The sequence below is a fragment of the Bombus pyrosoma genome, linkage group LG9, assembly GCF_014825855.1.
Source record: "Bombus pyrosoma isolate SC7728 linkage group LG9, ASM1482585v1, whole genome shotgun sequence".
Classification (NCBI taxonomy): domain Eukaryota; kingdom Metazoa; phylum Arthropoda; class Insecta; order Hymenoptera; family Apidae; genus Bombus; species Bombus pyrosoma.
In genome coordinates this window covers 14585554-14611076 of record NC_057778.1, presented here as the reverse complement: position 1 = coordinate 14611076, position 25523 = coordinate 14585554, and the positions used below count along the sequence as shown (strand labels likewise).

Here is a 25523-nt window from a genome sequence, read left to right as displayed (position 1 = left end):
GATTTGTATATATGTATGTAGTTTGTATATCTCCATAAATATTTGTATATAATTTTATGCATATACATATATATTATAACATATAACATAGTTGATGGAATAAATAGGACATAACAATATCAAAACCTACTTAAAAGAAATTGAAATATTATGAAATGATTATTATAAAATAATATGGATAAATTTCTACTTAAATAATTGTTCTGACGAACTACATGTTTAAAATTTGTAAATAAGCAATATTTTAAATTAGGAAAAAATTTATTTTTAAATGCAAATATAGTGTTTTTTCAGATCATGTGTTTACATAAAACGGTTTTAAATTGTACAAAGAAAAAGCTTTTGCTTATTAACAATGATTTTTTCGTGCCTATTCAATGAGGAACATAAATACTTTAGTAGTTTAGTATTATAGTATGCTCGTGATTACTCTTATTCAAGCCAGAAAGAAAATTTCCTCTCTGTTCAAGCATGTTCAAACTAGAATATCGTTAGGGAGAATTTAGTCGTATAAACTAGTAATTTTTAAGTAATACTATTGGTTATAGTTCCTTCCGTCAAATACGGAAAAGATGCAGTCGCCATTTTGCATCGTCGATTTTTACGTCGTGTGTGTGCACTGCAGTTACTTTGCGAGTTGAATTCTTACTACGTGGGCGTAAAACATTTAGTGGCATATTTTTATTAATTTTTAATTGGTAAAAGTTGATAAGAGAATATGGGACGCAAAAAGAAGAAGCAATCAAGACCCTGGTGTTGGTATCCTTTTTTAAAATATCCTTTATTAGAGGATACTTTACGTAACTATATTTTTAGATCATAAATCAAAATTACAATTACATTATTCTTATAATCGTATGGGTTTAAGTATTCTAACATTCTACTAATGTTTGTATCATATCTTATTGCTACATCTTAGTTTGAAATTCGAAAGTACCTAATTTATCGTAGAACATTTTTAACCCGCTCAGTAAAAGCCTGTGACGAGTTAAAGTGGCTGAATACGTGAGAAATCGATATTTCGTTAGTAACTATATTTGACTATATTTCTTTTGTAATTGTGAAGGTATTTATATATACGAAATATGATAGATTGTTCAATTTCATATTAGTAAAGTATTTATTGAGAAAAATCTCACAAATGCTCGTCTTGATATCTTATTTTGGGCGAGTTGCTATATTATTTAGTAAAGTAAAAGAAAAGATATAAATTTTTAATTGCTACTATGAAATAATGTTCAAATATTTATTTTTATTTTTTAAGAGAATTTGAGTAATAAAAGATTTAAAATTAGAAAATTATTTTTATATTATTTCGATTATGTTCATTCCATCAAATACAATAAAAAGAATTAATTTAAAAATCAAGATTTATATACATATATTTTATTATATATTCCTGTTATGTTTGATACGTTTCTGGAAGATTATATGTAGATTATGTGTGTATGTATATATATATATATATAAATATCTTTTTTTAATCATTGAAACAAAATTTGGATTTAAAGCTAACTATAATGAATTAACAGTGTTAATCATATCGTTCATTTTCTATATATCCTATATATAATCCTATGTTATATCTTGTTTAAAGAGGATTAACCTTCTAAGATGTTATTATAAAAGTATAAAGAAAATTATTTCTTGATTTTCATTGAATTATTAAATTAAATTTGAGGATTATATGAGAAATAATAAAATTTATAGCTTCATAAATGACTCATATTTACTACATAATTCCAAATTACAAATTGAATTATTGAAGACATAAAAATATATCAGTCCAAATTTTTTTTCATTTTATTACTATGTACTGACATTAGCATTTAATTAATACTAATGTCAGACATGCACATATGTTTAAACACATGGCAAATTATATTATTTTTATTATTATAAATCATTACATTTGTATCAGTCTTATAGATGAGTTAAAAATGGTTGATATAAAAATACATAACAGATATGTATTTTGAATATATCTATGTTAATTATCCAGATTATTGAGTGATATCTTTTTATTTTTACACTTTCATATTGTCCTTAACCAATTTATTAAGGTATTGTAATAGAGAATTTGAAGATGAAAAGATTCTTATACAACACCAGAAAGCAAAACATTTCAAATGCCACATATGTCATAAGAAGCTTTATACGGGACCAGGACTTAGTATACATTGTATGCAGGTAATGTTATCAGCTATATAATACATGAATATATAATTTAAAAATTTGAAGGTACATAAATAGCAAAAGATTACAATATTGTCCCAATCTTTTAGGTACATAAGGAAGCGATAGACAAGGTACCTAATTCTTTGCCGAATCGAAGCAATATTGAAATAGAAATTTATGGTATGGAAGGCATACCACCAAATGATGCGAAAGAGCATGAAAGACAAAGAAATGGAGGTAGACCTGGTTCACCAAGTTCTGGTGAAGATGAACCAGTTCGAAAAAAAGCAAAACCAGAAGGTTTATTAGGTTCTGCACCAGGAGCAATGCCTACAGGTTCCAACATGATGCCAGGTGTAATGCCAGGTATGGCAGCTCATCCTGGTATGCCACCAATGGGATCGTTCCCACCACCCATGCATCATATGATGGGACCTATGGGTCCTGTAGGTCCACCTTTCATGGGTCCTGGGTATGTATAACTTATTCTTTTAAAACCAGACAACGCGAAAGAAGAGTTAAATATCTGATATTAATTTAATACAAGTTAGGTAAATACAATCTAAAGTTTTTAAATTCATATATATATATATATATATATATATATATATATTTAATAGAATAAATATGGAAATAATAGGATAAAGCAATAAATTTTTTCTTTTTTTTATAGTATGATGCCTGGAATGCCGGGTATGCCTCCAGGTATACAACCACCAGTATCTGGTGCATCTATACCACCAACACGACCATTATTTCCAAGTGCTGCAGCTGTTTCAACAACTGCGTCTACATCTGTGACTTCTCCTTTGGGTACAGATTTTAAACCAATTACGTCAGTGGCTGGTGGATCTATAGGACCTGTGAAGCCAACATTCCCTGCATATAGTAACACAGATAGTAGTACCACTACTAACAATAATATTGGTAGTGATCAAAAAGTAAATCTTATAGCCACTACTAGTGCTGCCATTAAAATCATTCATCCGCCAGAAGATCTCAGCCTAGTATGTTGACTATTTTTATTACTTATATGCTAATAGTAAATATAGAAAGCGAAAACAAAAATTATATGTTATAGGAGGAAATTAGAGCAAGACTTCCAAAATACCAGCGGCGACAAACGCAAGAAACTCGAACTGTGCAAACTGCTGATGCCAATCAGCAAGCTGCTGTATTACAACAGCAGCAGCAACAACAACAGCAACAGCAACAGCAACAACAAGCTGCTGTTGCTAATGCAGCTGCTGCATTTCAGGATCAGCAACAGCGACAACAAGCGGCATTAAATGCACTTCAGCAGCAACAGCAGAGATTTCAGCGACCTCCACAAGCAGTAATGGTTCCTGCATCTGCAGCAATGCCTGTTAGTTCCGTTGCACTGATGGCACCGCTTATGCGGCCCACTATGACCCTAGCTGCACCTGCTCTGATTCATGGAGGTAACATGATGCGACCGCCCCCCATGGGCCTACCACCAGGTAAGTCTCTATAATTTTAAATACTCATCTCTATTTCAACGAGAGCACCTCATCGATATTCATTAATCTACGTAAATATTATCAAATTTGTACCAAATTATTTTTATGTGTCCTTTCCAGTATCATATTTAGAATTATTGGAGATGTATTGAGTAATTGTCCAATGCAATTTTATTGCACTACATTAACACGTTGACGCCGTCGTGACTCATCGGCGGGTCGCACGTGTCTGTCCCGAGGGGCGACGATGGGTCACACATGTATTTCATAAAATAGGTAGTGATCCAGCGCCGTCCCACGATGCAGACAGTGAATTCGGGCGCCGCCCCTCGGAGAAAACCATGAATATCGGCGCCGGCGTCAACGTATTTTAAGTGAAGTTAAGATAAAAAATTATTTCTTTTTCCATAATAGTTTTTAACATAAATTAATATTTCTTCAACACTTCGATATTTAGTTCTTTCAAAAATGGTGTGGAACCATGTTTAAAGTATTTGAGGTAAAACATATTAATGTGTAAATATCTATGTATAGATGCAATAGGATTAACATATCAAGAGTATCTAATGTATTGCATATACATCTTATGGAATACATATATATATATACAATATATATTCTTAGTCACAAATATATAGCAGATTTTACTAAACAGCTTAAGCCAATAACTTCCTTTTTTTGTGCTATAAAATGATCATATTAGCACTAATATAGGAAACACTAAATGTTTTTTAATTAATGGTATAAGACAATAAATTTTCATTCAGACAATAAATTTGCCCAAAAGCTGGAGGTTGCATTTAGTAGACATATAGATAGATCATTAAGACAAAATGTTTTCCTCTGACATGCAGTATAATATACCTTTGCACATTATCCATTACTATGCAGCCCTTACTCTCTGTTCCCAACAAAAAATTAAGCTTGCCCGACGGCTAAGAGTGTGTTATAGATGAATGAGAGTCACAGAAGACAAAAAATAGTGTTGGGGAAGGGGGTCAATTTTTATCAGGTATACAAAAAATATATTAAACACAAGAACATTAAAGGAAAAAAGAGGAGAAATTAAATATGATCGTTCTGATATTGGCATGTTTAGAATTCATCTGTATGCCAAAATCAACGACAGCGTGTCTTGTACGTTTATGTTTTAACGGTGCGTTTACAGGGCGCCCAGTCACTCCTTGGTGAGTGTTGAACGAACCCAGTCTGGTTACTAAAACCGTGTATTATACAAACGCAACAAGGTTGGTCCTTAGCAATTAGCATGCAGTGAACTGGCATATCTATCTATTTATCTATCTGTGTATACATATATATATATGTATACACACACAGATATATATAATATATATGATATATACTCATATTCACATATATATAATATATATGTATTATCTATTTCTCTTTATATATATCTATATATACATCATTATATTTTTTATTATTCTTATTAATTAATATTATTATTGTTATTATTATTGTCATCATTGTCACATTAATATATCTATATATATATTTCTGTATATTTATATTATTGTCACTGGGCAGGTGGGTCGAGCGGCCAACGATATTGCATCTGTTCTGATTCCTTCAACGCCGGACAGCAACACTTTAATTTTGGACACACGACTCTTTGGACGTGAAATGCCTCTTCTTGAAACTAGTGTACTCGGTATCAGAAGCACGATCACACTAGATTTATGGTTAAAAGCAGGCATATGTGTATAATATACATACATATACATATGCCTGCTTTTCAACTACGATAGAGAAATACGCGTTATATCTATACATATATATTCATCGATCGGTAAAAGCAATGTGAAATTAATTCGATTTTCGGCCGCTCGGCTGGTTCATCGTACATACAATTTTTTTTCTTTTCTGTTTCACTAGCTTCATTATTCACTATCTCGACTTAACCATATTCTTCTTAGGACTCACTTGCCATTATCTCGCCACTCGTGTTTTATCATCTTACCTTCTCATGTTTATATATGAAATCCTGGTGTTGTGATATAGTAGTGAAAAAACCGCTTTTTGGGCACGGTACTGACAGTCGTTCGAAGTTGTCATTCTAAATAAAAGATAAGGAAAACAAGAAAGGGGGAAAAAGCAGAAAAAACAAAAAACTGATGCATAATTTCGATGATAACTATTCCTTCTTTTTTTATATTACTTCAAGGGCTTTAAATTTTTTTAGTTTCAGATTAAAAGTAAAATATAAATTGCTACTTCGATGGTTCTATATTATTTATTATTTATTATTTATTATTATATCAGCACTGTTGATATTAACAAATTTGTTCTTCTACATTGTTTTTCACAAAAACTTCTCTTACCTTTCTTAACAAATTTTTTAAATGAAATAGTATATTACAACAAAAAAAGACGAAGGAAGGGTTCATTTGTTATTGTCACTGTTTTTGTTGTTGTTGCGTGTATTATAATAGAAAAGAGACGTAACAAGAACGAACGTAATGTATCTCCCTCACACCATAGCCTACCTTTTGTGTCACATAGATGATCTTAGATATTTCAAGTCAAGTTACAGTAAGTAAATAATTTCACGTTATCCAATATATACAAAAGTATAACTCGTATATAAACCTAAATGCAGCTATTTCTTACACGTATATCAAATGATAGACGATGATGAGACAGTCTAATTTAACATTGACGAATAAGGGGATTACAATTTTTTCGGAGTTATATCACGTAAGAGTGAATACTATTGATATTGTTGAATGAAATTATAAGCAAAACAAATTTCTGAAAAATAGAAATTTGAATTTGAATAATACAAAAAGACTTATTATGTACAGGGTGTCTACGAAATATAGAAAAAAATGTAAGAACGTTTTTTTATTGTTCCTTTTTCGTAGATTATGATGTATATAATAAATTTTTCGTTTAAAGTTTTCAAGCTTATTTGGAGTTCGTTTTGCATCTTTTAAATGGACCGCCATATGCCATACGATAAAAGAGCAAAAAAGTCAAATTCAAAACGCTTTCATGTGGTTTTGTATCAATGCAAAGTCACAATAGAGATGATACTGTAGAAACGGACAAGTTTTACTTTTTATTTTACTTTGTTTCTGCACAAGAATAACTATTTGTTGTGACATATTTGCACATGCACCCGTAATTCGGTTCTTCATATTTTTCATGTATCCTCAATATATCCTCACAAAAAAAATCTAAGGTATTAAGCCCGGTCATCTCGCAGACCAATTATTGTGTTCCACTACATCCAGTCCACAGCTTGGGAACTTGTGTAAGCTAGATTCATAATTTTGAAGTGATGCGAATGTAACGAATGTTGTCACAACAGATTGGAAATTATTGTAAAAATCTTTGGACCAGTTTGTAGTTACTTTCGCTTAAAGTAAATGATTTTCCACGTGTTAGAATAAATGTATCCAGCGTAAATAGTTGCTTTTCGTTTTCAAAGGTAATACTGCTATGTTTAGTAACTGATGTGCAAATTTTGTACGTACAATGCAAACAAAGGGAGTAAAAGATTAAAAAAACTCTATCCTTGTCTGTTCCAACATTTTCTCTATTACGACCTTACATTCATTCAAGGTCATTTGAAAGTAGCGTTTTGAATTCGTTGTGTTTTACTCTTTTATCATATGAAAACAGAAGTATGACATTCCACTTAAAAAATGCAAAGTGTCGTTCAAATAATTTTGGAAATTTTAAACGAAAGCTTGTTTATTTAAATCGTCATAACCCATGTGAAAAACAATACAAAAAATTTACATCTTTTCATGTCATCTACCGTTTGATTGTTATTTCAAATGGCAGAGATTTGTAGATTAGATTGTTGATATATATATATATATATATATATATATATATATATATATATAAAATATACAAAGTGAAATATACAACATGCATTCACATTATTACAATTCTTTGAAATTAATAAAAATCATACTTAAAATTACTGTAGAAAAGAAAAATTATCGTTTAATATCTATTTTATCATCCTGTATTTATTCGTAGATGCTCTTTTATCATATCTAGTGCCTTGAAAGTTCGGCTGGCAGCCGAGCGATTCGCTTAAATTATGAAAACTGTAATCGTCAAGTGAAACTTCTCGTTTATGGTGTGAGGTTTTACGTGGTATTACTTTTGGGATTTTGTTATGACTTGTATTGCATATGCGGCATATTGCATGCTGAGCTCGATTCCTCATATAGTTTGACCATTTGCATTAATAAAATGTTAGATAGACGTAGATGTGCTGCAAATAATAAACCCTTCTGGGTATATAATGTAGTCCTAGAAAACTTGAGACTATATGATTTGATCATTTTGCAAAAGAGTACGTATCGGACAAATACAAGTTGATTCAAGGACAATACCACTTGGTATTTTGAACTCTCTTTCTTTTTGTTTTACCTTGGGTTCTATTTTAAAAATTTGTCTAGCAATTTAACCTAAATTTGAATTTATCGTCGAAATCTTTTAATTTATTAAGAAATTTGTTTGCGAATGTTGTGCGAGGAAGTGCTATCGACCGGCTGTCAGACAACTTTCCGTCCGGAAGGATAACAATTCTTCTAGATTAATTCAAAATGCATTGGAAGAAATAAGATTAGAACGTATCGTAATTAATATATATATAATTTTTATTGAAAAAAGAACGTTAATAAATCGATGGTTAAATTTGAAAATATCTTTTACAAATTTCGTAAATATCTTGCAAGATATATTTTTCTACCGAATAACGAGGCGCGATCTCTAAAAAGATATCTGTAGAAATAAATATAAAATTTTGACCGAATTTGAGAAAGAAGATGGAGTATAAAGAGAGGAGAAGAATGTGTGCGTTCGTAACGTACGCGCATGCGCGTGCGCTTACGCATATCTATGCATATCAGATACACATGTAATTTCATTTTATTTATGTTTGACGAGTATTCTCCCGACGTAAGTATCATAAGAAGATTTTTACAGATTGTTGAAAACCTGTGATATAAGAGATGTAAAAAAAGGAATGACAGAGAGAAATGATAGAATTATCAGGGATACATGAAATTGACGGTGAAATTGTCATTTACAGGGATGATCGGAGCTTTGCCGCCAGGAGCGATGCATCCGGCATTCGCAGCTCCAATGGGGTTTCCTGGTGCACCAATGTTAGCTCCGATGATGCATCCACGCTTCAGATGATCACCTCCTATGGACGGGCCCACTCCGCCATTGCACTTCGTGCTCTGGGCCCGCCCCTAAATTTTATTAGGGTCCGGACCTGACTGAGAAGAAGAGACAAGCACGCGTAAAACACGTTAGCTCACGTGGGCACACTTCGTTGATCGGCCGCGGCTGCACTTGACGCATCCCCTCCTACGAAGTTTACACGAAGTTAGCAAAATCTTTGTTTTTTTTTCTAATATCATTATAAACCACATCACGTCAGTGCCTGAGAGGGTTTACCAGGTGCAGTGGAAACGGTCAGTCGTTCCTCTTCCAGACTTTCTCTGCCAGTAAAAAGTTATCGAATAACAAATCTTTTTAACTTTTATACATGGTGTGTGGTCGTGCGCGTGATATCTGCGCAACGTCGTAACTTCTTCCCGAAGGAGTTTAAAATCTCAGGTGAGCAACGACATCTACTCTTTTTTTCTATTATGAAAATAATTTTGTTGTTTGTCTAGAAGGCATCAAATGTTTAATCCTTCGGATTACCTTTTTTATGGATACTTGTTGTTACATTATTTGAGTACCTGGTATTGAAATTGTAGTTATTGAAAAGGATGGGGTGGTACAATGTTGTTAATGGCTGTATGAGCACGAAAGCTTCTGCGTAGAAAACTCGTACGCTACTAATACAGAAACTTTATCGTTGCAAAGTCACGTATAAGGAATTTTACGTTGCTCATCGCGATCGCGATACGCGATTGTGAAATCAGTTCTGGAAGGTGTGTAGGCTTTCAGCTGATTCGTCTAAGTAGAACGAACTTCTATAAGAATTGCGGCAGTCTTTTTATTTTACGGTAGACCGTTTCCACGCGCTGTTTCTCAGTCTCTGCACCAGTGTTCTCTTGGAGAGACGCGATCGCGGAAAGGTGGCGTTTCACACTGCAGCTGAGAAAAGGGGGGAGACAGAGAGAAAGTGAGAGAGTGGGCGCGTGTGTGTATGCGCGCGAGAGAGAGAGAAAGAGGGAGAGAGATTGCTTGATTCAAATATTTCAATACATTTTTTTTTTTTTTTTTTTTTTTAAACCAAAATCCAATTTTATCCGTTTTACTAAGTGTGTGTTATGTACATATGTGTACATATGTGTACATATGTGTACATATGTGTACATACGTGCGCGCGCGCGCGCGCGCACGCAAACACACACACACACACACTAACCGTGTGCAGCTCTTGATTTCTATATGCTTTGTAACACATCAATTGTCTTATTTGATTTCCGTGTTTCAAGAATATTAGAAGATACAAGCCGCAGTGTGAATATTCTGTCGCCTCAGGTTAGTTTATCACAACTTTTATTTTGTTAACGCCCCAGATCGAATCGATTTACTTTTTCGATATAAGTTCATTCATATATTCTTTGTTTACATTTTTTTATGATGTCTTTATTCGTTTCTTTCGTGTTTTGTTTACTTGTAATAATGAATTTTCATAAGATATCTTATTTTCACGAGAAGGATATATAGATTTTCGTTATATTTGGCAACAAATGCATATATGTGCGTATGCCACAGTATCACCTAGCTTGCATATTTTAGATATTTCCATCGTTATTAACTACATAAGAAATATTTATATACTAGATTGACCGAGATGAGGGAGCAATTACAACTATAAAATTTTGTTTAAAATCTTTTCCTCGAGATTTCAAAGAATTATTAGTATTTTTTTAAAACACTGCTATATCTTTTTACTTGTATATTTGTAAAGGTAATGAAAAGATACAAGCTGATTTATGAATAATACTGAATAATAACGAAAGAATAACATTTTAAAATCCGTTGCATCTATCGTAATATTTAAATAAAAATAATAACTTAAGAAAATAATTTATTTCTAATATGAAAAAGTGCATAGAACTAATAGTTGTTTTAAATATCTGTACTTTAATATTTTAAAATAGCAAAAAGCAAAAATTTATAATTAAATTAATTTTATTTATAAATTAATTTATTAAAATATTTATTTGTTTCAAAATAATATGTAATCCAGAAATTAATAGTTGAAATCTCGGAAGATTGGGTTTAAACAAAGATTGTTGTAACATTTGTTCGTGCAAACTGGAAATCTGAATTGTTTTCTCAGAGAATCAGCAAAGACAGAAGCAAATATTCTAAGAATTAACGCGGTTGACTTTTTATATTTTTATATATAGATATCTATCTCTACACATTGTTACACATTTTTACACATTTTTGAACAAAATTCAATCATCTTTTATGGTTTTATTTTTGATTTATTAAATTTCTTATACCTAACGAGTTATTTTCTCTTATCTTTTTGTAAAAGTTGTTATAGAAGTAGAAATTAAAATTAAAATGAATTCTTGTTTACATACTCTAACGTTGATTGAACAAATAATTTTACCTTGTTGTTTAAATAATATGTACTTCTATCTAGAAACTTTAGATAAATTCATTTGTTGTCATCTTTTACAAAAATAACGTATAATTTGATATTTTATTACTTAAATCTTCTCCCTTCCAAGAAGTGAAAAATATGATAAAATGAAATTATATATTTCGAATCCGTGATAATGAAATCAATTTTTTCTTTCCGGTTTATATTTCATTATTTCATTTGTTAACATACATAGAAACAGTATACTATTTCTATATTACAGAAAATATTTTTGATTCTTCTTTATAAAGTCATGCGTAAATCTTTTACTGAAATAAAGTTCGACGATTTAATGACATTACTTTTAAATTGTTCCGTTATAGCAATCCGAAATTGATTATATGAATTGAATTACGAGATATGATCGAAGAAACCGTAATGAGATATTATTACATTGTGACGTTTGCATGTTGAGAAGAAAACGAAATGATAAAAAGTTGATCGTTATTCAGATGTAAAATATTTGCTTCTGTCGTTTTGGTTTCATTCAGAATAGAATTATAAGTGACTGGTTAACATGTTCATGACGTAACTTGTAGTTAGCAAGTAATATTACGGGATGATTATCTCTCGAAGTTTGTGCAATTTAAATTATGATAATGTTTAAATTATGATTGTAATTTGTTGGTCCCGACAAGAAGTAGAAGTGATCGATTCGATCTGTGAAGCCCTCTTCCTTTGCAAGGAACGTGTTGGCAACACATGAGTGAGTGGTAAGTACAGAGGGTGCTCAGGGAAACCGATATCAGCTCCCTCTACACTCGACTCATACTGGTTTTTTTTTTACTTTACCCTAGGCCAAATTACCGATGTTCCGATCGTCGAGTATTTATAGTTGTTTCGACATTGTTATTTATACATATGTGTATAGAAACAGTGATTTCAGTGATTCAGCAGGTATATATATTAGTAATCAAATGTATTAGTGTTGAGTTTCGTTCTAAACAACAAACTCTCTACGATCGGATAAGACTCGATTAATCGGAAAAATTCCTATTTTCTCTCTTTGTCTCTTCCACATTATTATTATTATTATTATTATTTCTTTATTTTCTCTTTTATCATTTTATTATTTCTTCAGGGTGTCTATTGATAGGAAAACGAAACCATCTTTATGCAAAACCATTGTAGATATATTTAAGTTAGTATATTACAATCTTAATAACGATAACTTGCGATAAATTATGAGACGAGAAAAAGGAAAAATATGTTATTTGTGGAATTAGATAGTATCGTAGGTTGGCGGTGATTGGATCTTTATTTACGAAGATTTTAATCGCCACAGCTTGAACTTTTTATACGTTTCATGCTTTCAGAGAAACGGAAATCGGGCACGTAAACGTATTACGAAAGTGTGGCGAAGACGGTGCAAGAGGAGGCTGCAAACTAAAGCCATGGGGGAGATATTTTCTCCTTACTGTATGTTGACGATAATAGAGATTATGAATTATTGTACAAAGTTAATTGTAATTCAGTTGGTTTGACTGTGAAAATACGAATTCGTCTAAATCACTTTTTTCACTTCCTAAAGGTTCATCACCTCAGTAGGCACCCTGTTTGTCTATTCTTTCTCTCGACTTCTATCATTACTTCGAGAAAAATTATGAAACAGCATACCGCGCCGTACAACACGTGTACGTACCTAAAACAACTACGCATCGTTATGAATATACTTCATTTTCAGGGGTTGTCTTTCCGAATCGTGTCTTTCCGCTCTGCTGTCGTTTCATCGGAATCAGAGGTGATCTACCGTGTCTACTTTTAACAGGCCGATAGAATTCAGTGCTGCGGAAACACTCCCAGCCTCGAAAATCGCTTCTCGTCTCTCGAGGCTGTTCAACTACGGCCAGACATTGTTTCTTTCATTTCGTTTTGATTGTGAGATTCGGCAGGACAATCTGACGACAGAATTGGACATGTAGAAGTTCTGTTATTTATTGAGTGTCACATTATCAACTTGTTCCGAATAAAGACGTTCTGTGGAAAGTTCGAAAGATTGGGTATAGTCTGTCATTCTGGGAACTATTTTCTTTCAATATATTTCTCTTTCCGCTAGAACGAAAATATACTTAATACGTGTATCGTATATGTAACTGATTCTAATACATGCACGCGTATATTATTTCTTATTGTCGTTTTTTTATTACTATCTTATTACGTACATGTACATAGACGAAACGGTTTAATCTACGTATGTATTTCACTTCATCTATATTTTCCTCTCATTGTACAATACCAGTTCTAGGTAAAAAGATAAAAATGACAAAAGAGGTACATTGATAAATTTTGTCCCAGAATGGCGGGCGATAGCCACATATTGTTTCAACCAATCACAGCTCTCACCGCTGTTGGACCTTATCGGTCCCTTGCCTGAAGGCAGGCGATTGTTTGGACCTACCGTCCTAAAGTCGAGGTACTTGTTTTATTCCCAATTATATTAATTAGAATTTTGAAATATTTTTCTGTATGTTATTCAATATTTTGTCGTTGAATCGATAGTTAATCCTATATATGTTACGTCGATCATATTTTTTTAAACGACCACTTGCTCGAAAGTAAAGTGTAGTTTGCAAAATGCAATTGGTAAATTAGAGGTAAAATAGATTGGGAACTATCATAACCTTGGCTGCGTGGACGCGTGGCTGGACCGAGAAACAATATCAATTGTAATCGATAATGAGTCGTGGGTAAATCGTGTTAACTGACTCGATCGTTCGAAATGTTGGAACGAGAAAATTCTTCCGAAGTTTTTTGCGAATAAAACAACTTTTTCGTTCCTGACCTTTATTTTGTTGTATTATTATTGTCGTCGTCGTCGTTGTTATTATTATTATCATCATCATCATCATCATCATCATCATCATCATCATCATCACCAATCGCCATTACTATTATTATTATTATTATTATTATTATTTCAAATTTATTATTTTCGTCAAGTAGCCTTCAGAATTTTGCCAATCGAGGCGACACTTGTAATTTAATAATTTACTGTGGAACGTTTCAAATGCTGCTCGAAGCGGTATAAAGGTCGGTGGCTTTCTTTTTTTCTCGTTCAACAATTCGATCGTTCGTAGAATGCTTAGCTGGCTCTGTGTGTATATCGATACACCTGTATCTTACGTTGCGCAAGAATCCTTCATCATCCTGTTCCTTTTTACGCTAATAATGTCTTTCCACTTGGTGACAGCGGATGCACGATTCGCTCGTGGGGATCGCTTTGCTCGAAGAACCGGTAACACGGTGGCTCTTTGTCATTCTAATATCTTTATAGAGCGGCTCGAAGCACCGGAAATTAAGTGCTACCTTTAAAACGATATTAGAATTACCGACCTTCCACTTCACCATAATATAATTTCCTTATATTTTCTGTGTGTATCTATCGTTTCTAGATTTTGTCTTTTCATTAAGTAGTTTATTGTATGCGGATTTGATGGTCGAGTGACAGTGTATAAGTCTTTTTTACACGATACAAAATTCAGTTGAACCGCAATTTATAGAAAATTAGGTTAAATCTGCGATTCAGTTGATTATTATTTGAATCTATTTGTATTTGTTTACTTTGAAATTTGTTTATCACTATACGATTTGTACGATGCAAATATCGAAATCGAATTTTAGGTTGCACTTTATTCCTGCACGGACCGCTTACAGAAATTAGCAGTAGTTTCTACTCTTCTACAGCCTTGTTGTTTTCAGCTGACTGCGCCTGAGTAGAATGGACAATTGTTGTCAAAGGACTATAGAGAGCAATAGGTGATACGTACACCTGTATCTCGTTGAAATAATCAATAAATGATAATTGTTTGATAACACAATGATCGCGCGGTATCACGAATGAGATCATCGTACTTTTCGTTACTCTTCAAAAAGTTGCCACAAATTTGCTCAAATTGCTTTTAGGCCGGTTTCACAGAGAGATACGTGTATCGTGATATATCATGTATAGCGATGTTTTGTCTGCCGCCCTCGTACGGAAAGTATCGTTGTCAAGATACACGAAATGAGTATCGCGATATTGCATCTCAGGAGAATCGTCGTGTGAACGTTTCCATCGGTGTACATGTATATTCATATGTATGTATAACGATACGTATATCTGGTGTGTGAAACCAGGCTTACAGTTATTATGATTCTTCGTTTTCTTTCGTAGTAAGAATTATATGGCACACTGAGCAGACTAAGAAGTCGATGATATTAATCGTGTTAACGCGTTCCTTTTCTTTTGTATTTTTCAATTTAGTAACGAACACCTTACCTTAAGGGCTTGCAGTCTTAAGAAGTATAAAGTGATATTTTCGTTCAAGTTTGCAGCTGCAAATAGCAGCTGTTTACATATATCTGTGGACATATTTGGATTGTGTAAATATAAAAAAAATACATCAGTATCCATGTTCTGGGATATCCTAATATAGAAATAAACAGCGATAATATTCGATAGTTGTTGATTAGGACCTTCATTTTTTAACTTTAGTAATTTACTTTATATTTTATCCATTGACTTGTACAGAGAACCAATCAAAATTTTCGGTTCCAATGAAATTTGCGAATTTGTATAAATAGAGAAATAATGAAAGTTGTCAGCCGTGTAAAATCTACTTGATTAATCGAGCTACATGGATCTTACATCCTACATGGATAAGCTTTTGCTATATAAGAAAAGTGTATAGTATACGTGATTTTCTTTTTTACTGAAAATCACCTGTAGAGTACATGCTACATTTTGTGAACTGAAAACTGTTGTTGAAATGACAAAAGTAGTATAGAAAGTGACAACAGATGAAGAAAATGGCATTAGAAAATTATCTTCAACGTTTGTGTTAAAAGGGCATAATATCGTTGCATATTCCGTGTTGTCATGTAAAACCATCTACGGTGTAAGCGATCGTGAAAGTGAAAGCAAGCTGTATAATACGGAGTATTCGATCGACCTCGAAATCGCGCAACTGCTCGCTCAGCACGATGCCTAGTCAAACCTGTTAAGAGGAATCGAGTACCAGCGTTAGAGAGCGAGTGCATTATTTAAAGGCTATAAAAATGCATGTTGTGTGAGTGTGCAGGAGCCATAGTTGTGTCTAATGATATAACGAATTTTCTAATTAGCGAAATTGTTTCGATCGTTATAGATTCTTCACCAGTAATCTTATAGAAGCTAAATTTTATAGAAGAGTTAAGAACTAAATGCTTATTTTCATCATTAAAAAGATTTTGTTCTATCTTCGACTTAATTTTTCATATACTCCCTTCCTGGTTGTTTCAATGTAGTATAATTGGTGTTATTATCGTCATCACATTCTTTCATCAAAGGATGCAGTTGTAGAATTACAGAGTTTGACCAGCAGCGTAATTAGGAAACACATGAACGTGTGTAAACCATGTTACGTCGTGGGTACATTAATCGATGCTTGATCAAAACATAAATAACAGAGAAGTCTCACGGAGAAGAGCAATTGTCTACGAAAATGCTTTGCATACAATCTTTAGTTCAGCCGTTCTAACAACTTTCACTTGGAATTTACGTCAAAGGGAAGTGAACTAACTAACTTAGCGATAAATCAGTTTACAATTAAGTTTTATTTCACACTTCGTATTTCATTTTATATTACTTTTCTCTCCTTTGTTTTGTTACCTTATGAGAAATCTGCCATGTCGTATTTTCTATTCACTTTCGTAATATTTTCTTATTATTGTTAGCTGACGTGATACAGACTTTTACAGGTTTATCAATTTCTTCCTTTATTTAAAATTTCTCTATTTATTCTTTTATTTATATAACTATTTTTAATTGGTAGATATATTTAGAAAAGACACCACCATTTAGTAAATTATGTTTGAATTACTGCTATAAAGTCGATCTAAAAAAAAAATGTTGTGTTTATATGTGTTACAACGAAATGTATCGAAAGTATTTTGAAATAAATTTCCTTAAATCTTCTCTAAAAAAAAATCGGAAAAAGTGAAACGCGTGGAAAGTGGAACGTCTTAAAAAGGCACAAAAGGTAAGTTGTACAATGTTTCTTGAGTTGATAATACTAAATAATCCATTTCAAGTTGCAATTCTGCACCTGAAGTATTGTTGTTTGAGAAAGTAGAAAGCATGCTATTTTTCGTTATTTTTTCATTGAAACAATATTTAAATACACGTAATTCTCTTGTATGATTTTCTAAAGAATAAGTAATATTTATTTAAAATACTTTTTATAATTTGTACGATACAATTAAGATTATTCTCAAATTACACATTTCGAGTTGAAGTATGTATTTAAAATGAGATATAGGAAAATTACATTCTATCGTCAATTATATTCTAATTATTCGTCATCACTGTGTCAATAACGAGGTTCTCGTTATAATTTTTAGCATAAATTTGTTTCGCATTGAAAATGTGAAAAATAATTTATTAGAGGATAAAATCTTAGTTAGTGATAATAATATTCGTAAACGAGCTACTTTTTTTATAAATTATATTTCTTGGCGAAATATATGCTTTTACGACTATGAACGCTTCTCAATTTGCAAACTTACATAAGTATGATCCACATAGTGAAACGAATGAACGGCTTTCGGACACTTTCCTATAGTTTACTTAAGTTGAGTTATTGTTCTTTTTTACTACGTAGCCACGTAATGGATTAGTGAAGAACGACGACGAATCGTGGTATTTTAACAAGTTTGTCCAGCGGATGAATAATCGGCAAGCCTTGAACGGCATCGAAACGGTACTGCGGGAGAACGTCTCTTTCATTTCTCGGACGAATCCTTATGTTAGTTTGTCGCGTGTCGTCGACGCGATAGTACTTTGCGTGTTTCAGTCTGTCGCGACATTTCTCAACTGGAACGACAGGGAAACGGTAAATAAATGAACAATGTGAACAATTAACGTGTATAACAAAAAGAAAACAGTGCTTGATTAATAATGCTTTGTTGTTGATAATTTTGGCAAAAATTGCGACTATCTAAGTACGGTCAAAATTTTTCTTGAAAAAACATTCGAACGTTAAACTTTTTGCGAATAACAAGTACTTGCGTAACAGACTAATTGACAGTTTAAAGTATAACCACATTTTTAATTTCACTCTGTCGAGAGTCTTATTGGAACAATGTACTATATTTCTTGTAAAAACTTGACGTTCCTATCAAATTTACATTGACACTTAAAACATCTTTATGATACTTAATATATTTATATTATCACATTTTTTGCTTCCAAACAAAGATATATAGAAATATAACTCAACTTAACAATAAACTCAACAATATTTAAGTGCTAAAAAAAGTATAGCATTGTGATATAGTAATGATTTTATTAAACGACACAAGCGATGTTAAATTCATAATTTACATGAACATTAGTTTTGTTAAACTAGAACATGCCTTAAAGTTCAAAGGCCTTAGGAACTGGACTGTATATGAGTAAACTTTTCTGTTTTTCCAACTATTTAAACCGAGACTGTTCATTGAAAATATGTAGATCATGATTTTGTATACGCAGGATGTTGAAAGTAATGATGTTGTTAGAAAATTTAAATTTATATGACAGTAATATTGAAAATATTATTAATATTAGATCTGCGTTTCTTACTTACCCGCTAAATATTCTCCAAAAAATAACATAATCTTTTAAATAAATTAAGCATTCGATACTGTCTAGTAATTTTATCGGTATTAGAAAAATGGAGCAAACGTGTTTGAAAGGAACGATTTGCATATCTATCAAGTTAACTAACAAAGAATAATTTTGAAAAGATTATAATATTTAAAGTTTACAACCCGTAAATGTAGCTTCCTTACTTCTTTATATGATTTCTAGTTTTTCATTTACTTTCAATACTTAATCAATTATTAGGGATTATGATTAGCAGAAAATTTAGTTTTTCAAATTTAGTTTAGTATCAGTTACAATAGAGTATATATTTAGATAAATTGTACTAAAAATGTATAGAATTACATTGTAGAAGTAGCTAAAACTGTGAAAATTTTCTAACTCACGGTAAATGTAGCTAGTTTGTTGACCCACTTTACTACCGTGTGATTATTTGGCTTGTGCGATAGAAAGTATGATTGCATTAAAGATGTAAGTTCTGGTTGTTAGTGTCATATTGTTAATTTTCCTAATATCCGTAGTATGCGTGTAGTTATGTATATCAAATTTCCTAAATATTTAAAGAAAGATGAAGTTTACTCATAGAAATAAACCTATTACATATATTTCTTTCTCATTTATTATAGAATGACTACTTAAGTGCTCAATCAAGTGCCTATTAATCAAGTATTTAAATATTAATCCAGATAAATAGCAATGAAAGTTGGAGGGAATCACAGCAGACATTTATGTATCTGCTGGAAAGTTTTCGAAGAAACACATTTTATTTTATAATTTTGTTTAAAAGTTACTAATGTATTAGATCTATTACAAAGATTTTGAAATAATATATATGGTAACTTCGATATATCGCTCTGGATATTCATTTTGTGAAGATACAAGAAATTAATTTCATTTTTTGATAGCTTTATTCAACTTCTATATTTATAAATACAATTCTTCGTACTGAAGATCTATCTTTTTTTGTCGTAAATATTTCCTTTCTATTGCGGCACATTCTGATTATTATAGCATTCTGATTCTGATACCAGTAGCTATCAGCGATGTAATTAACATTTATGTAATATTTTATCGTAATTAGTGCTTACATAGTATAATATTGTTCACGATGGTTTCCGATTTACACGATTGCGTTGTAACATTCTCTTATACCTCTGTCATATTGTTGCATCAATGTATAGTTTATTATCAATAGTATAAATATATATATGTACATCAATTCCATGACAAATTAGACTCCCGTTCAGAGAATTACAGACAAATTTCTGGACCGTTCAATTTTGAGGAATGTTTTACTTGTGAAAAGCATTACGTACATATTAGTATGCTCCAATTAAATATACTTTATGTTCGAAATCTTAGTAAATATGTACACGTGATTTAAGAAACGGAAAAGAAAAGAAAGAAGGATGTTAAATGGTGTAATTTAGTTTCGTAATAGTCTTTGATAACATTGGGTAAAACTCGTGCTGTATATACAAACATAAAATTTGACCGAAAAAAGTGAAACATTCTGTATATTAATCAATAAGAAGTTTTAGTAGCCGAGATTAAATGTAAATACTTTTGTGAAACGCGTACGGTTCTAGTTGCGATGTTAGATCCGTAATATTTCCTCCATCTATGCGAGGGTACTTTACATTTAACAAAAATTTGCAATTATAATTCTGATAATTTACATGCGATATTCATTAATTCTATCGTAATGGTAATTTGTAGCGTCAACGCGGCAAAGGTCTATTCTAATTGCAGAATCAGGAAATCAAAATGCAAAGGAAATCGACTCTACCTCTTTTCAACGCACTACTTCAAAGTTATTTTTGGATAATGGTTGTAGCCAGTGACAAACTTCGTGTGGCCTATCAATGGAAACAGCTTGATTATGAATGGCCAAGTAACGATACCGAGCTTCTATTCCCAGAATACAAGCAGGAAGATAATCTTCCCCTTGGCCTTGAGATTACAAATACTAGGATCTTCGTTACTGTGCCAAGATGGAGACGTGGTGTAGTTGCTAGTTTGAATTACTTTTACATTAACGGTAATTACCATCGATGGACAGACGTATATTACACAGATGTTAAGCTTTAGTGAATAGGGGTTAGGTCAAATGACTTTAAAACGATAAAAATCGTCTAGTCATTAAATGACTCTAACTCCGAAGTATTCTATTACAGGCAACAGTATAAATAGATAGGTTGTTTAAACAAATCATTATTCTTTAAGAAAATATGCTTCTTGCTTTATTTATCTTATGTTTTCGATTACGTACTCCGTATTAGTCGTATGATAAATGTGAGTCGAAAATAATGATTTTAGATACACGCGAGTCTCCTAGTTTAATCCCGTATCCTTCTTGGGAGGCGCATCAATATCGAGCTGGAAACGTCCCAGAGATCATTTCAACGTTTCGAATTCGTGCAGATCGCTGCGAAAGACTATGGGTTCTTGATACAGGATTTACTGATATTTTGGATAGTCCAGAACAGCAAGCTCCACCAGCATTACTCATTTACGACTTAACAGACGATCGTTTACTCCGAAAATTCATTATTCCGGAAGATCAAAAAACGCCTGACTCTCTTTTTGCAAATATCGCCGTCGAAGATTATTCTTGCGAAGATACTTTTGCTTATCTGGCTGACTTGGGTGGTCCTGGACTCGTAGTTTATTCGTGGAAGTCGGAAAATTCGTGGCTTCTTAAACATCATTTCTTTCAACCAGATTCTCAAGTTAGTATCTTTTATTAACGTTAAGTATCTAATATTATTTTTCCGAATAAAATGAAGTTCTTATCTATCTTTCTCTACCTGTTAACTACTACTAGATATATGTCATAGTTGTTTTTTTCATATAGACGGAGATGCGTAATTAGAATTATTACTTCGATAATTCCGATTCCTCCTATTAACAAATTCTAAATAATCTTGACATTTCGGAAGATACGAATCATAGCAAAAAATTAGATCCAATTTGTCATGTACATTCCTCATTTTTTTAACATTGTAACTTTTAAGGCTGAAGAATTCAATGTATCGGGAATTTCGTTCCAATGGACCGATGGTCTCTTCGGTATGGGTCTTGCACCAACTAACGATGGCTATAGTGTAATGTATTTCCATCCACTTTCTAGCACCATGGAATTTTCAGTTAGTACTAAGTTACTAAGAGATCCTGAACGTGCTACTTCTCCAGGTAATTAAAAGTTTGTAAGTTCAGTCAGGACACACGTAGTTAAGCACATCTATAGTTTCACGTTATTTTCACGATATTAATTTTAATTCGATTTTTATGGGTTTCAGACAACTTCCATGAATTTCATGCCCTAGGATCTCGCGGACATAATGGTCAAAGTAGCGTGAGCTTTTTAGATCCAGACACCGGAGTTCTGTTTTATGCATTAGCTGTTTTGAATGCTATTGCGTGCTGGAAACCTCAAAATACGTTCACAATCGAGCAACAAGGTTTTATTTATGTAGATAACGTCACAATGGTTTTTCCCAACGATTTAAAGGTAATTATTTTCCAGATCGAGAGTGGAATTTTATATATATGTATACATATATGTATGTATGTACAATTAACTTTGAGCTACACGCGTGTTGGAAACGTCAACTTCTCAAAAACGTAACTGCGATACTGTAATTTGTGACTTATCTACGAATGTCTATTCTCTTGCTTTTCCTCGATTCCTTTACTCGCCATATGCTGATATGAATTATTCTTATAGCGACACAATAGAATAGACTTGAATAGACTGAATATACGAGTAAACACGCAGCTGAGCTTGAAATTTTATTAAAAAAATTAATAAATAAATTTATATATAATTAGATTCGTGTTTAAAGATCAGCTCTACCTTTGAATAGGTTTAAAAGAAAACCTTAAAACAAAGTGATTTAGCCCACTATATTTTTGTTATCCTTTTCATCTTTTTTTAAATTATGCTATATTTTTTATTAATAATATTATGCAAAATTATTACGTATATATTTTATGTATTCTTATCCTGCGTTCTGAAAAAAAAAGAAAAATGTATTGAGACTGATATTTATTTCCATTTAGTATTAAAAAAATACTTATAAATAGCTTAAGATAGAGAGTGTTCCACTATCCAAAAATTTTCTTATTCAAACAATCGCGTATCCCTATAATTTCGAATACATCAAATTCTACTATAATCGCTTTATCTTTTTCGGTACTGAATCGTAAGCTAACCCATTTAAATACCGATTTTCAATTTACTTCCTGTTAATTTTAGATTGATCGAAAAGGGAATATTTGGATACTCTCGGATCGTTTGCCTACTTTTATGTACTCTCGCCTGGATCCTGAAGATTATAATTTTAGAATCGTTACGGGTTCGGTTAAAGAGGCTATAAAAGGAACTGTTTGCTCGATGAATCCATCTTCAACTACGAACAATCCGCACGATTCTACGACAGAAGTGCAGACCGTTTATCCTAAATATCCAAAAATGGCAGAGAATTCCGGTTACGTTCACAATTCTGAATTGATTTCTATACTGATCATCGTTATAACAATTTCTGTAAGAATATTTATCTGAGAATATAATTGTATCATTTTTAATAACTGTAACAATTTATGGAGCATTTCTCGAAATATCGAGAATTCGAATTTCGAAGAATATCGATGCTTATATACGAGCAGGAAGAGATTGAAACGAGATGCTTAGGTAACGGGTTAAGTAATAAATAAATGAATGTTATGCTTGGTTTTCTGTGTATTATGATATAATCGATTTCTGCAAATGTCGTATATGATTGAGTTTCTTGTATAATATATGTACCTTAATGTAACGTTTCGTATGCGTTCTTGCAGAAAGAGCTATTTTATTTATAATTTACGCATCATCTTGAATTTTGAAATGTTGATATCTCCTATTATTACTTAAATATCTTATCTACAACATACAAGTTTTTCCTTATTATATTTGAATTGCATAGAAATATTTTTGGAGGTTTTGATTGTAGTACTTAAAAAATGAAGTTCATAAAATACACGACTGATCACATAGTATTATTAGTTATATTATCTACGTTCTCAGAAATAATTAGAAATTAGAAATAATAAGCAAAACTCACGGATGGAACATTACTATACCATATTTTACAACTACCGGAAACAAAAAAATGTAATGTGAACAGCTGCTGTTTCATGGTGTTATGCTGTTATACTAAACTATATTGTCATGTAGAAATAAAAGTTCATGTAGAAATTTGTTATAAATGGAGTTAACAGACGTTCGGAAAACGTTTATGTGCTTCGTTCTATACAATCTGTTATGTGCAGTTGAAAAGATTCGGATATATATTTTGTAAAATTCGATATTTAACAGTTTATCAATGTTTATGTTCATAAAAATAGAAAATTTTAAGAAAGTCTGAATTATTATAGAATTAAGAAAATCTAATTGGTAACTGGCATCTAAAACGTAAATGATTAGAATTCGAAGACTTATTTGATATCAATGAAATGGTACAGACATTAATAATGGCTGCAACTTGTGACTTAATTTTTTAAGAGAGGAAAGAGTTACAATTGACAGTAATTTAAATATATCGCTATATTTAATGTAAAAAGAAAGAATTATTATAAATGTAATAAATAAATATATATATATAATTATTATAAATATAAATATAAATACAAATACAAATATAGATACAATAACTTTAATGTTATTGCTAGTGTAAATAAAATGTAGTTCATGTGAATTAGACTACGATTTACAATTATATCCTATATTTTCAATAACGAAGTTCATCGTATAACCTTTTCATTATTTATCAAACTATGCACGATATGATATATTTAATATACAGTAGAACTCAATTTATGTAAAGTCCACTTATCTGAACGAAATTTTAATTAATGCCCGATTAACTGAACTTTTGCTGATGGAATTCATTTATCTGAACGTGAACACCTATTACGTGAACGAAAAATAATACATAATTGGTGAGCTCTTATTATATGAACTCCAATTATATAACTTGTTTATGCCTCGATAAGTTCAAGTAAACGAAGTTCTATTGTAAACACTCCATTCTTCTTAGGAATATCATATAAGAAGGGAGACAAAAACGAGAAAACATGCCTAAATCTAACGTACACTGAATATCACTCGCAAGTAAATGGTAGATAAGTAAAAGGAAGTAAAATATGAAACGTAAATATTTATTTTATTTTTTCTTATTATTTATATAATAGAAATACGAAGGCGACGCGTTTAAACATTTTAGATAATTTGTTCCTTTTTATATTTGCTGTTCGTTCCTCACATTCTAATATAAAATGAAAAATTATATAATATTAATTATATTTTATCATTGTAAATACAATAGGGTGATTTACATTGACAAAATTGTTACGGTACGTATTTCCGTCGCTTATAAATCCGTTATAAATCGTTTATGTATTCTATTAAATACATTCCATGTGAATTTTAAATTGCTACACTGTTCACATCAATTAATTTTTCTTACTAATAAGTTCTTCAGGACAGAATTACTGTCATTATCTCAATACCGATTAAAAAAGCTTTAAATGGAAAAATCTGTCTGTGGCAGAACACAATGAGAGTTTTGGACAAGTTTACGATTATCAGTTCAGTGTA

General features: G+C 31.7%; 2 protein-coding genes and 1 long non-coding RNA gene across 6 annotated transcripts; 2 read left to right on the top strand and 1 right to left on the bottom strand.

Moving 5' to 3' along the window:
* Window positions 1-561: 561 nt before the first annotated feature.
* Window positions 562-13266, top strand: LOC122570694 (BUB3-interacting and GLEBS motif-containing protein ZNF207). Of its 3 annotated transcripts, XR_006317891.1 has the most exons (7): window positions 563-759; window positions 2064-2190; window positions 2286-2650; window positions 2852-3185; window positions 3260-3659; window positions 4828-4906; window positions 5211-13266. XR_006317891.1 is itself a non-coding variant. In XM_043733401.1 (6 exons), the coding sequence occupies exons 1-6, from the start codon at window positions 719-721 to the stop codon at window positions 5303-5305; spliced, it is 1362 nt and encodes a 453-aa protein (XP_043589336.1). In that variant the 5' UTR covers window positions 562-718; the 3' UTR covers window positions 5306-13266. The 3 variants fall into 3 exon arrangements, 2 of the variants coding, with proteins under 2 accessions (XP_043589336.1, XP_043589335.1); XM_043733401.1 differs by lacking the exon at window positions 4828-4906 and having other exon boundaries at window positions 562-759; XM_043733400.1 differs by lacking the exon at window positions 4828-4906 and having other exon boundaries at window positions 566-759; window positions 8743-13266.
* On the bottom strand, window positions 11555-17939 carry LOC122570697. Its single transcript, XR_006317892.1, has 2 exons — window positions 17806-17939; window positions 11555-17135 (listed from the first exon to the last, which is right to left on the bottom strand). It is a non-coding gene; the product is annotated as an uncharacterized LOC122570697 (long non-coding RNA).
* LOC122570693 (protein yellow) lies at window positions 17852-24528 on the top strand. 2 transcript variants are annotated; one of them, XM_043733397.1, is made up of 6 exons: window positions 17852-18131; window positions 20636-20924; window positions 21203-21615; window positions 21901-22078; window positions 22186-22397; window positions 23145-24528. In XM_043733397.1, the coding sequence occupies exons 1-6, from the start codon at window positions 17964-17966 to the stop codon at window positions 23448-23450; spliced, it is 1566 nt and encodes a 521-aa protein (XP_043589332.1). In that variant the 5' UTR covers window positions 17852-17963; the 3' UTR covers window positions 23451-24528. The 2 variants fall into 2 exon arrangements, with proteins under 2 accessions (XP_043589332.1, XP_043589334.1); XM_043733399.1 differs by having other exon boundaries at window positions 17993-18131; window positions 20603-20924.
* The last annotated feature ends 995 nt before the right edge of the window (window positions 24529-25523 follow it).